This window comes from Phyllostomus discolor, chromosome 5 (assembly GCF_004126475.2).
Source record: "Phyllostomus discolor isolate MPI-MPIP mPhyDis1 chromosome 5, mPhyDis1.pri.v3, whole genome shotgun sequence".
NCBI lineage: Eukaryota > Metazoa > Chordata > Mammalia > Chiroptera > Phyllostomidae > Phyllostomus > Phyllostomus discolor.
The window spans coordinates 96,982,551-96,997,064 of record NC_040907.2 but is presented as its reverse complement, the minus strand read 5'-3'; the positions used below and the strand labels follow the sequence as shown (position 1 = coordinate 96,997,064).

The following is a 14,514-nucleotide window of genomic DNA, read 5'->3' as shown; positions in this document are numbered from 1 at the left end:
GATTGATGAAACACAGTTAACTAGTAAATTAGGATCAGCTATTGTTCTTATGAAAGGTTCATGTTATTAGTTATTTTACTTAATTCTTTATGTACAAAATTAGCTATAAAGTGAATATTTTTAAGTGACTACAAAAATTGTAGAAACCTTAGAAAACAGTTTAAAAGAGAATTATAATATAATCTATGTGATAGGCTTCTTCAAAAACTTGCATCTTCACAGAATGTTTTATGTAGAACAGTCTCCCTCTTTTCAGTAGTGAAGGCACAGTGTAGGGGACTCTGCCCCAGTGACAGGATTAGAGAGGACTAGAGCCCCATGGTGTGTACTCTCCATAGTTATACCCACTTAAAGTAATTTCTCATCAAAATTACAGACCCCAATGCTGATAAATAAAACATCTTTTACAGTTCATAAGAACTCTTTTTGTAAACAGAATTCCAGGAATGGCATCTATCACTGCTATTGTGGCTCACAGAAAGCACTTTCTCTGTGCTCTGTCAGGTTTAACAGCATTCTCTGGAACAAATGTGACTAATTTAGGGCCTTAGTTTAAGATCCCTTGACTAAAAACTAAGGCAGAAACCACTTTCCAGGAAAAGTTCTCACCCATATATATGTTTCCTGTTTCATATGTAATCAGAATAACTTATGTTAAAGTCAATATGATAAATATGGAAATAAATAGGCCCCTGTCCTTTAAGGTATTCAAACCACAGATAAAATGTACTCTTTAAATTCAACTGCCAAGTACAGATTATCTCTCTCAATAATATCATTTAGCCCCATCAAAATTTTTAAAATTTTCTAAATTTAAAAGCACTTAATATTTAATATGTTCATATATTTAATATGCCCCAATCTTTATTTCTAGTAGAGTGTAGTCTACTGAATGCCTTTTCAGGTTATCAACAAATATAATTAAAAGGCCAAGAAATTATTAAGGCACCTTCAAGCAAATGAAACATTGTTGATAGCCCTGATAACCTATGGATGGGAAATGGAGTACAGAAAAAGGTAAAGAAGGTTATGGTATATATGCTCCTCCTCCACACTTTGAATTTAAATGGCAAGTAAAAATCAGAAAGAGAGCAGTGAACAGCAATGCAAAGGTGCACAGGTGAGGCTGGGATATTCCCTCCTGCCCTAGATCTGGTGTTATCCTTATGTGGTCCTTGTAAAGCACATGAAGTAAAGTAAACAGTATCTCACTAGCCACTCTAAACATGCTTCACTCCTTGAAATTCTCATCTGGACTTAATTGCCTTATCCTTCAAAAGTCTGTCCTACAAATATTACCCTTATCTAGGAGTCCACCTGAGCCTGCTGCATCTTCTAACCCCTATTAATTATCTTTAGTTGAAGGAAAATGGTTCTTCCCATAAAATGGAAAAACTATTTGGGTGATTTAAAGTCTTACCCTTAGTAAGTATCCCCCCTCAAATCTAACCAATCAGAAGAAATAAAAAGTAGAAAGAACTGAATAACACAATCAAATAATCAAACGTTTTTAACTTAGATAAAGATATATGTTTGAAAATAACAACCCAACCTATGAAAGGGAGAACTTGCAGATTAAGGACTATAGCCCTACGTATTATTTTAATTATTCCTCACCAATCTCTGAGGTATAGGCATGACCATCCCAATTTTGTCCAGGAGAAAACTGGATACCCTCAGTAATATGCCCAAGGTTATTCAATTAGTAAGAAGCAGATAAGGAAAAACCAGTGTCTGCTGACTTCAAACCTAGACCTCTTTCCACCATAATCGCCTCTGCTGAATAACAGAATAAGACCTTAAGAAGATCTCAATAATCTGGGCCAAATATAACAAGATACCATGGGAGGGGAAAACTAAGGAAATGAATTTGGTATAAAATACATAATTTTTACAAAATAAAATGGAAGAGATAAGGTACCATGAGTAGCAGAAGCAAGTATGAAATGTGGGGTTTGGGTTCACAGCAAGCTCAATATAAGTCAACAGAGAGATGTAATCTAATGTGTGGTTCTGGCTGCTTCCCAGTAGTCAGGGTCACATTGGAGTTGGGGATCCACTCTTGAAGAAGGACCAAAGTAGACTCAGGGGAGAACCACCACATCAGGTGACTACAAGCACACGAACTGGGAGACATCTATATAATTTATTGTGTTAGTAAGGAGAAGGGAAGATTCCAAGCACATAGCAGCTGTTTTCAAAACACTGTAAAGATTATCATGTAATGGAGGGAAAAGGGGGAAGGGTTTACAGGAATACCTATAAAGGACCAAAACCAAAGGGGGGTAGGATCAAGGATGGGAAGTGGGGATGGCTGGGGTGGGGGTAGTGGTCTAGGGAAATGGAGACAATTGTACTTGAACAACAATTGAAAAAAATTGAAAAAAATAAAAATAAAGAAATTAGGCTTGTTCTAAAAGACATAAAAAAGCATAGTTGGTCAGGTAGCTGGCAAGGCCTTTCTCAATTTAGAAGGATCTTTCCTCCAGCTCATGTCCTTCTCTAGTCCTCTTTGTTCACAATGGAAAGGATGGCTTAAACTCTCCACCGCAACTTCTTCAGCTCCCATTCACTCTTGTCCTACAGATGGCCCTTGAGTGGTCCAATGATGTGCTTCTCACATTGCCATACATGGCCTCCTAATTGCCAAGGTTATGAGACTCTAGTTTTCATCTGATCTAACCTGATACTCCTTCAGTCTAAGACACTCTTAAATATTCCTTTGTTTAAATACTTTTTCCATTTGTCTCAGGAACATTTCTCTATAAGAATTTCCTTCTCTCTGATTATTCCTTCACAGAAAATTTCAAGGCCTCTGCTCCTAGACATCCTTTAAATATTGGTACCCCCATATTATTTTTGTATATTTGGCCCGTCTCTTAATCTACTACTGTTTTTAATGGTATTGTCATCCATTCCTAGGCCCTATTTTGCCAATTCATAAATCTATACCTAGACTTCTCTCTTGGGGTCCAAGTATGCACAGCTAATCTGCCACTACATATCTCTACCTAAATGACACTTGTTCAATACATCTAGACCTAAACCAAATTTTTAGTCTTTCTTTAAAACCGTTTTTTTAAAGATTTTATTTATTTATTTTTAGAGAGGGAAGGGAGGGAAAAAGAGAGACAGAGAGAGAAACATCAATATGCAGTTGCTGGGGGCTATGGCCTGCAACCTGGGTATGTGGCCTGACTGGGAATCGAAGCTGTGACACTTTGGTTCTCAGCTCGCGCTCAATCCACTGAGCTATGCCAGCCAGGGCTTAGAATAGTTTTTCTTCCTAAATTCTCCTTGTCAATCTATTAACTAATAGATTTTATTAAAAATTACTTTGATTAAGGCCCTGGCTGGCGTAGCTCAGTGGACTGAGCGCGGGCTACGAACCAAAGTGTTGCAGGTTCGATTCCCAGCCAGGGTACATGCCTGGGTTGCAGGCCGTGACACCCAGGAACCGCACATTGATGTTTCTCTCCCTCTCCCGCTCTCGCTCTCGCTCTCTCTCGCTCTCTCTCTCTCTCTCTCTCTCTCTCTCCCCCTCTCCCTCTCCCTCCCTTCCCTCTCTAAAAATAAATAAATAAAATCTTAAAAAATTACTTTGATTAAACTATACTTTTCCCAATAAAGCAAATTGCTTATTTAGGAATTCATATTTATAAATATAAAAATGCAGAAATGATATAGGGTGAAAATTGAGGCCCTATGTTTCCTTTCTTGAGTGATACACATATACACATACACCCATCCTTCAAGCTAAAGACAGACCAGAGAAGGTTATTTGTTTTTAAGATAGCTGGAGTTTTCATTTCAACAGCTAAGTTTATATGTGTGATAAAGTTATGTTTGTGAATCATCCCTAAATACACATATATATTTTTAAAGTGTGTGTGTATATATGTATATATACACATACCTATATTCATATATACATATATATGTACTTGTGTGTATGCATGTTTGGCTTTGTTTTTGCCACAGAACTCTGTGTTCAAATGAAATGCTATTAGGGAACTTACAGAAATAAAAGAGAGAAAAGTAGAGCTTCTTTGGTTAAAGAGGAAAAATGTGGAGGAACTCTCTATACCAGGGAGCTGCTAGGACATCTAATTCACACTCAAGAACCTGCATGATTCAGAGAATAGATGGAACTAGTTAAGTTGCAACTTCATCTAAAAAGATTTTAAGTGAAGAATATACATAAAGTTATATTTTTACTAACATTTTCACCAAATAAAACACAACTCCAAAGTAAAGAGTAGTAAGTTACAGCACTAATAAGCAGGTAATTTAGACAGATTATGAAATAATCTATGTAATTGTCATTACACAGTTTTAAAATGACATGTTTTACTCTCTATTTATCATCTTAAGTATCAGCTTACTTACAGAAGTCAAACTGAAGTCTTCATGAATACTTCCAAACAAATCAGGAGAAGAAACATCAATAGAAAGACTAGATATAAAACAAAAAAGAGAACAATCAAAATAATAAAATAAAAATGCTAATGTAAAGTTATATGTCAACTCTATCAATAAAATATGCAATAAGCCTTATGTTAATTTGACTTTAAAATATATTGGTCAGTTCTCTAGGTAATGGGAGTCAAGATAGCAGAGTAGGTAGATCCTTAGCTCACCTCCTCACATGGACACACCAAAACTATAACTAAATATAGAGCAATCTTCACTGGGAACAATCTGAAGACTAGTTGATCAGATTTTTCTACAGCTCAGGATATAAAAAAAAAGCCACATCTAGATGAGTAGGAGGGCAGAGATGCAGGCTGATGAAGACCCATATACCCAGTGTGATGCTTCACAAGTGGAAGGGATACCATAACCACAGTGGTCCTCCCTGAATACAGAGGGGTTTGAATCCCATACAAGGTGACCCCACCCAGGGGATTTATACCTGAAAGAGGAAGCCCTCATAATATATGGCTTTGAGAGCCAGCAGGGCTTTCCAGGAACGAAAGACTCCACTCTTTAAGGGCTCAAGTGCAATACAAACTCACTCAGTACAAGTCCCAACACTGAGGCAGCAGCTGGAAAAGTACCTGAATCAACCATGCAGGAATTATACTAACTAGCTTTAGGGTAAGCAGTCACCCTAAAGGGAACAATGGGAACTTTCTCCAGAGACCCAAGTGTTGCCAAATGCCATTATTTCTTTGTTTCTTCTATTTCACTCTCCTTCAACCTAGCCTGGCTGGCATAAGCCAGTGCAAATTCTGATGCTCTCAATACCTACACCCTACCCCAGCATTCATCAGAGGTCACACCCCAGGTTTTTTTCCAAGCCAAAATGACTTCAAAGTGGCTCCAAACAAAGCATGTGCCTCAACCTGCTCTGAAGTCCCATCTAAGCAGCTCTACCACTAACACAGCTGGCAGGTGAACTCAGCCAAAAGCAAACTCCCTTTCAAACAGCTCCAGGATCAGCACAACCAGCATACAGCCTTGACCAGGGCCTCCCCAAAGTGGCTCCAACTCTAGAGGGCCAGCCCCGTCATGTCAGATCATCCTCAGCAGTCATAGCCAATTCTCACATCCAGCTGGCCTGGGGACACCCCACACACAGGAGTTCCATCAGCAATTATAGTGCAACTACAAAAAGAAGGGTGCACACAATCCACACAGGGTCATTCCTGGAACATGTAGCTCTGGTGACAAGGAAGAATTGCACCACTGGGTTCCAAAGGTCGCCTTGTACATAAGGCCACTCTTTCAAGGCTAATAGATGTAGCTGATCTATCTAATACATAGAAACAAACAAAGAGATATAGGCAAATGAGGAAACAAACAAATATGTTCCAAAAAAAGGAATAAAATCCCAGGGGAAAAAATACTAAATGAAACGGAGACAAGCAATCTATCGAAAAAAGAGTTCAAAGAATGGTTATGGAAATGCTCAATGAACCTGGAAGCGGAATGGATGAACTCAGTGAAAACTTCAACAAAGAGATAAAAAAAAATAATAATTAGAACTAAGAATACAATAAATGAAATTGTTATTACCATAAATACAGGAGGGAATACCATAAATCTACTCCTTAATTTAAAGACATAACAGAATCATAATAAACACTTTAATAGGAATTCCCTTCTTTAAACCTCACCAAAATATTTTAGAATTCATATGGCAGACTTAGGATGAAAATATCAAATACTTTAAAACAGGAGCATTTGATAATTAGTAAAGATACCAATCTGAAAAATGTCAAAAGAATAATGATAATGAAAAACACAACCTGATAGAAAATATAGATGAATGAATGGAACAGAATACAGAGCTCAGAAATACACTGCACTATATATTAAAATTCAATAATGTATGAAACAAAAAATATAACAAAATAATAGGAGGGAAAGATTTATTTACTTATATAGTTATTTATTTTTTAAAGATTATATTTATTTATTTTTAAAGAGAGGGGAAGGGAGAGAGAGGGGGAGAAACTTCAAGGTGTGTTTGCCTCTCACATACCCCCTACTGGGGACCTGGCCTGCAACCCAGGCATGTGCCCTGACTGGGAATTGAACTGGCGACCTTTTGAATCAAAAGCACTCCATCCACTGAGCCACACCAGTCAGGGCAAGGAAAGATTTATTCAATCAATTGTATCAGGGAACTGATTAACAATACAAATTCCTGGTGGATTAATGTGTTAAACATACCAAAACAAATTAAGCAAAAACTAGAAGAATTAAGTATTTATTAGGTTTCAGAGAGGTGATTGCCTTTTATACTGAGGGGAAAAAACCAATACCAGGAAATGGGCAAATAGGTAAAACTTTGGAATTTTTCAAGTATGAATTTAACAGGCATTTATTTCAGTATTATATGTGTCAAAACACAAATATTAGGTGCACAAAATTTATATGGCCCAATGTCATTCAGAAAAGCTAGATTTTAAAAAATCCTACAGAACTTTATTATAAAAAAATTATCATAGGATTTGTAAATATCAAGAATCAAGGTTTGCCCCCTGTAGCCCAAATAAGCCTAAACCAGAATTAACCCCACTAACATAATTAGTTTTTAACAAGAGTATTAGTAGAATCCTCTATACTCGAATTGTGAACATTAACACAAAGAAGTTATATATTTTAATTTTTTACTCTGTTATTTACTGTATAAAACTTCTTAATTTGGCTAATTAGTGAGCTAATCCTGTGTTCAGTTTGCTCAACATGTCTCTAGTAATGCTAAGATGAGCTCAAAAGTGAAAGAAATTATGGGAAGAATATAGGTCAAATGTGGAAAAATATAACTTTAATATAAATATTTGTCTCTCTTATTGGAAGCCTTAGGATATAAGGCCAATTACAGAACATCAGCCTGTATTTTTAAGCCTTCTAAATGCAAGAATGAGATTAATTTCAGTTTTACTTACTGTGTAGTATCTCCATCTCCATCAGGCTTAATGCTCAATTGCTCCAGACAATATATAAAAATCTAAGTCAAAAAAATAAGAAGTTTCAGTGATATGACCTCTTAGATTCTAATTCATCTGAACATTAAAAATAATTGTATGTAAATAAAAAATCAAGAAATACCTATCTTTATAAGAGCGATATAGGTATCTCCCATAAGTGATATTATATCCACTAATGTATATTACATAAATAAGAGACAATTAAAACACCGATATTTTTATCCAACTATTGAGTTCTTGCATATATTTTAGGAAAGACAACTTTTCCTTTCCCTCTTTCATTCGCTTACATGTTCAACTTTATGTGCCCACATAGCACGGGTCCCAAAGGACTTCACACTCTGGACACAAAATAAACAACTATGATGTAATTCAAGCTTTTATTTACTTATTTTTAGACAGAGGGGAAGGGAGGGAGAAGGGGAAGGAGAGGAACATCAATGTGTGGTTGCCTCTTACACGTCCTGCACTGGGGACCTGGCCAGCAACCCAGACATTTCTTTGACTGGGAATTGAACTGGAGATCCCCTCGGTTCTTAGGCTGGCACTCAATCCACTGAGCCACACCAGCCAGGGCCTATCATGTCATGTAATCAGTGCTCTAACAGAAATATATGTAAAGTCCCATGAGAACACAAAACAGGGGAACATAATATAAATGAAATATTAAGGTATTACTAAAAGAAACTGGTATTTTACCTTGAACTTTATTTTGTTACATGACTTACTATAAACTATCATATACAGATAAAAAAAGAATACATATTTAATATAGTATATGTTTATACATATATTCTAAATAAGAGAGGGCTGACAAATGATTTGCATTATTTCAGGCTCAGGGTATCAGTGCTTTTATTTATTACCTGCATGATATTGATGCTTAGTTGGCAAACTTCCTCCTGTGTTTTAGGTTGTTGAAATACCTGTCAAGAAGAATTTTGGTGAAAAATTTTGGACTTTGCTAAGAAAATACAACTTCTGTTTACAAAGTTCAATATAAAAAGTTAACACATGGAAAACTACCTCTAGTCTGTGTAACCTATTCTGAAAAAGAACTGTGAAGGAAGACCTGGACTATAGGAAGTATTTCAATCTATAGTGATTCTGTCCTGAGAAGATGTTGACATAGAGCTGCTTAACAACACCTAAGTCACTTGTTTACTCTGTATACAAAGTGTTAACATTGCCAAGTAGCCTGCCTGCAACACTTACACTCACATCTTTAATTTCCATCAGCCTCTCTTGGAATCAAGAAATCAAGAGTCTATATAGTTACAAGCAGTCAAGAGGGAAAAGCTCTTGTGTGAAATGACTCAAAACTTTACAACTGTGATTCAGAACGGTTCACCGGGAAAGTCTGAAATAGAGGTTGAATGTAACAGAACACTTACACTGGCTTCTCCAGGCTTGCAGTCTAGGACTCCTTTAAGTGATTGCAGAGAATGTACAATGCACTGTTCAAACTGATATGGCTAGAGGGGAAAAATATATATCTTAAAATTCAAAGGAAGCATTAGTTATTAGGACATTTAAAAGAAGTGAATATGGTCAACAACTCTCAATTTTTCAAATTCATGGAACAGAACAGAGATACAAATAATCCAGTCATGGAGATTTAGTTTTTCCATTTTTTGTACTGGATATTTAAAAATGTCTGAATCTTGCAACTCTCATACCCATCTAATTCAATAAGAACAGAAGTCAGGTATAACTAAAATTTTTCTTCAAAATTCTACTATTCTGAGAGGAAACTGACATAATAAAAAGCAAACACATATAATGATTTTATATTTTCAACCCTGCTTGCAGGGTATAGTCTGAATGTACTTTGTCTCTTAGATCTTCCACAACTCTGCTACTGTTCGAGACAATTTAATGTTAACACTGATCCAGAAAAGATCCGGGATCTTTAATTTGAAAAGTTAATATAATCATTTTCTACATACATTAAATCAGGAAATGAAACTTCAAAAACATGCAACAAACGGCATTCAATGAATTTCAATGAATTCTAACATCTCAGCTTCTAACTGTATTTAAGGTATTATTCTGTGCCAAGCATTTGCTAGGTAACAGGGATATAAGAGTAAGAAATACAGAGTTCTCAGTCAGTGTATATTCTAGGGTGGCACTAACCATGAAAGCAAGATTAAATGAAACTGTTACTTTTTACTAAAAAAAAAGTAAAAGTACAGAAGTAAAATAAGTGCAATCCAAACTAACTTTCATGAAGAAAGTAAGTGGAACTCAGAGAAAAATGGTGATGGAGAGAGAGAAGTTTTAAATAGGATAGTTAAAGAAGGCCCCTCTCAGACAGTGAGAACACTTAAGCTGAGAGTTGAAGAACAAGAGGAAGCAGCCCCTAAAAAGCAAAGGGAAGAAGGGAAGTGACTCCAGAAGGGAGACAGAATGTGCACAGGCCCCACCCAGGGTGGACAAAACCTGACAGGGTTGAGGGGCCACATTGTGTCACAACCACTGAGTGTGGACAGGGGAGTTGAAGAGATAAAGCTAAGGATCTGCATTTCATTCAGGGGCGTGGAACTGTCCAAGGCTCAAAGTTCAAATAAATCAGCTCTGTGCAAAAATCTGGAGTCAGAACCTCGCCTCAGTTTACATTTTAATTTTTAGAGGAGTTGGGGGAGAAAAGAAAAAAAGAGACATTTGTACACAAGGGGAATAAGAAAATAAGACACATTTATTTTCTAACAAAAAGGAACCCAGATATAATGAAAAGTTAAAATAGTGCCTCAACTTTAATGCTGCACTTTGAAGCCACCAGAGGGCACCATACAAAATAGTTAAAAGTAGAAGTACCAAAAAATAAAAAATATTGGGGGGTAGGGGGGATGGTTATAGGATGAAGTACCAACTGCACAGAGAATATTTAAAGAGTCAAAATGTTTGTTAGATACCTGATCATATCCATCCAATGTACCTGACTCAAAAAGGATGAAAATCTAAGATGTTAAAATAGTAAGTAACATAATTAAATCCAAAATTCAACTGTGGGCAGTTAAATGGTAAAGTTCATGTGTGGTTATTGAGATATCTTATATTAAATTTGAACTAGATTTTCTTATTTTTGTTATATATACACATCTATTAATACAACAAATGGATAGAGAATACTGGAGAGCCCAACAAGTAGTTTCAGTTAAACTGGGAGTATATGACAGTCAAAACACCTATTTCTTTTTTTAAACGGAAATAGTGCTATCTCTGCATGTTGCTAGTGAATCACCAATTTAGTTGATATAAGGAATTATCACAAATCATGCCAGTTCTTCGGAAAGAAAAAAAATTCTTAGAATTATCCAGGTTTTAAAAAGGCAAAAAATATTTTCAACATGAAAAAAACAGGATGCTTTCAAATAAACTATTTCAGAGCACTGAAGTACAAATTAAAGGTAATACTTCATCTGAAAGAATAGTCATAATGAGGCAAAGCTGCCTGTTCATTTATTTAGCATAATAATAAAGGAATGTTATTCTAACCCCGCCACAGAGAAAGAAAAACATAATCTCATTTCAAACTAATGGGACTGGTACTATAGAAACTTGAACAAAAATAAATTAGAGGCATGTAATTTAAATCATTGTTCAAAGTCGAAGAGTTTTAGTAACATTAGTTAAGTTACAACACTCAAAACTGGGATGTACGTAGACTTTTATTCCAGGTACTGATTCACTTTATCTCTTCAGCAAGATCCATGCTGAATAGTTAAAATCATGCTCAGCTTTATCAAGTCTATCATGTTGGTATCTTTCTTCAATAAACTCTGACTAGAAGGACTGGTTGACACCAGAACTGTAACTTCTTGTGGGTCATTCATCTATAAGGTGTAATGGGTTTAGTTTTGTGACTTGTGTGTGGGAGGCCAAACATAAAATTAGTTACAGAGGTTACAGTTTCTTATATTATAGTTAAAATTTAAATTGACTACAAATAATTTTATAATAATCATTTCAAAGCATTTTTTCTTTTTAAAAAAGATTTAATTTATTCATTTTTAGACAGGGGGAAAAGGAGGGAGAAAGGGAGACAAGCATCAATATATGGTTACCTCTCACGTGCCCCCCACCAGGGACCTAGCCTGCAACCCAGGCATGTGTTCTGACTGGGAATTGAACTAGTGTCCCTTTGCTTCACAGGCCAGAGCTCAATCCACTTAGCCACACCAGTCAGGGCTCAAAGCATTTTCAAAGAGGCTGCTATCAGATAAGCACACACTGGGACCTTAAGTGTGACAGCTATCAGGCAAGAACACACTTGGAGCCTAGGTGTGGAAGCTATCTGATAGACACACACTAGGACATCAGGCATGGCAGCTATCAGCAAGAACACACTGAAACCTCTGATGTGGCAGTTATCAGTTAAAAACACACCTGGAGCCCAGGTGTGGCTGCTATCAGGCAGGCACACACTAGGACTTCAGGCGTGGCAGCTAACACACAAGCATACACTGAGACCACAGGGTAGAAACTATCAGGTAGGCAAGCACACACTGGGACCACAGGGTTGAAGCTATCAAGTAAGCACATACTGGAGCTCCAGGACTGGCAGTTATCACATAAGCACACACTGGGATCCAGATATGGCAGCAGTCAGGTAAGTACATTCTAGGCTAAATGTGTGTGCAAGAAACACTAGTTTGAAGAAGGAGCTAAAGCCGATACCTGTTTCATTGCTAAGTTTTGTGCAATTTTTTTCATGAAAACAGATGCTCTTTTAAACATATGTACTTTTTTCATTTGCACAAGTCTTATCTGAAACACATATCAAAAGTCAAGCATCAAGTAACATGCTGTCTAATGTGCCCTGGCCTATTTCATCTGTAGCACGTTATTCAGTGTATGATGGTTGAATGATTCCTTTTCGGCCTCTCTTTCAGGCTTGTTGTGACAATTATGTGGTACAGGACTATATGAAAGAGCTTGAAAACAGTGAAGTATAATATAAACTTAAGGTATTATTATAGTGGCCCCAGTATTACAGGTATTATTTTAATAAATAAAACTCCTCTATAAGTATACAAAGGTTTGTAGTTCAGTGCTTTATTCCCATTTCACTTTAGCTAGCAACACTGTGAAAAAATGTTCTGCTTCTTTAATTAGGGCAGATAGGTTAAATGGCTTCTTAGAGACTGCATGGCTATAATGTAGCAGAATCAGGACTGAATAAGACTATGATTCTAATCCAGTGCAGCACAGCAGAAGTATAATGTGAGCCACAAGCACAAGCCATGCATACAATTTCAGACTTTCCAGTAACCACATTTAGAGAACTAAAAGGACAAAATAAATAAACAAGCAAATGTGTGGTTAGTGTTCAGCAAAAATGACTCTGAGAAAAAATTTATTTTTCTATTTCTACAAATTACTTAGAATTATAACACAGAGAGCACATGCTCCTTATTAATATAATGTCATTAATTTTGAATATAACATACACTAATGATTAATCATTTAAAAGCAATTAAACTTACTAGAGAAGTCAGGCCTTCATTACCGACAATCCAGTCTTCCTTTCCAGCTAATCTCTTTACTTCTATAAGGAGAACAAGCATAAGTACTTTTTATTGCAGTTATCTCACTGAACTTTATAGAGATAAAAATCTATGGGTTATGGTTTTTAACTTTTTTATAGGTTTATAAAAAAGTAGGTACAGAATATAATTCTGGTAGAGTCAAGGATTTAAATGTGTATTATTCACTGCATTTTTCTAATAAAACATTAATGTAAGTAAACTTTTTGACTACAAAGCCCAATTTGAAGAATGCTAGGCTAGGTTTAATAACTTTAAACAATGTATTAGTTATTCAGCACTCTTGATAATATCAAACATGTACAAAATAACATTATTTTTCCCTAAAATTTCTAATGAACAATCTAGATTCTATTTTAATCCCATACATTCCTGACAATGACAGTCTGATTCTCACTTGGTTAAAGGAATGCAAGTCCAAACCTTTTGCATTGCAGTGTGTTTCAGTTCCCTAAAAGGAAGAGGTGATGAATTAAGAGGACACTGCTCAGTTTCTTATGTGACTGGATCTCATTTCCATTTACTGAGTGTATCAGTCACCATTTCTATATAGATATGGTGATAGACAGTAATGGCTTATGTCATTTAAGACAATGCTCGTTTCTGAAAACATTTAGTATCTAAAGGACTACTTTCTAAAGATAATCTTAATTGTTATTTTATAACTCTTTGTAAAAAATCCCCCCAAATTCTAGAAAGTATAAAGAAAGCGAGCTTTGCCTATAATTTTCTACCATATGAAGAACCACTGTTAACAGTCTTTCTTCTAATTTTACATTGATATTTGTAAATTAAACTTTTAAAATATGCATATACTTTTTTCAAAATTGAAATATTTTATATACATTTTATACTCTACTTTCTCTACTTAACTTTTGCCATAAGCATATTTTTATATCCTTAAATATTTTTCAAGTAGATCCATCTTAATTTCTGTAGTCCGGCATCTCCAATTTAAAAAAAATCCTCTGGAAAAAAATTATATTGAATAGCTACAGATGGTCTAAAATATTCAAATTTCCATAAAAGTAATTTCTTGTTTTCAAATATTTGAAAACTAGAAAGAGGTGGCATATTCAGATAACCATTATCTAGTAAATGTCATCAATTTTCCTCACTGTACCTTCTGCTGTATGTTGCAATGTGACCATCACACAATGTACTCGAAGATCCAAAATGAGATCCTGAATAGTCTGTAACATGTCATTAGGAATTTCAAGGGCAGTCAATGATTCATAAGTAAGCCTGTAAAACAAACACAACAAAACAAAAGTGAGCAGAATACAATCACATCAGTTTGGCCAGCCTGTAATGATTCATTATGGAGCTTAGACGCTACAATATTATGTTGAAAATAAGGAAGGAGGAAAACTATAAGAGGGATTAAAATACAACAGTAACACTGAATTAAACAATAAAAGATGCATACCCAGTCTGACATTCTCATCAAACATAAAACTAGGAAAGTTTAATAGCCTGTGAGATGATACATGGGAAAACAGTGGAGGCAAAAGGATGTA

The 14,514-nt window shown here is 35.6% G+C and overlaps 1 protein-coding gene across 8 annotated transcripts in view; it reads right to left on the bottom strand.

Moving 5' to 3' along the window:
- The window catches only part of EXOC2 (exocyst complex component 2), a 262,089-nt gene that overhangs the window by 85,831 nt on the left and 161,744 nt on the right, over positions 1-14,514 (bottom strand). For all 8 annotated transcript variants that reach the window (XM_028511621.2, XM_036026609.1, XM_028511622.2 and 5 more), the window contains 6 exons: positions 14,118-14,239; positions 12,935-12,996; positions 8,837-8,917; positions 8,309-8,368; positions 7,401-7,462; positions 4,390-4,456 (listed from right to left, as the gene is read on the bottom strand). In XM_028511621.2, coding sequence (XP_028367422.1) covers positions 4,390-4,456; positions 7,401-7,462; positions 8,309-8,368; positions 8,837-8,917; positions 12,935-12,996; positions 14,118-14,239 — 454 coding nt within the window. The remainder of the gene's footprint in view (positions 1-4,389; positions 4,457-7,400; positions 7,463-8,308; positions 8,369-8,836; positions 8,918-12,934; positions 12,997-14,117; positions 14,240-14,514) is intronic.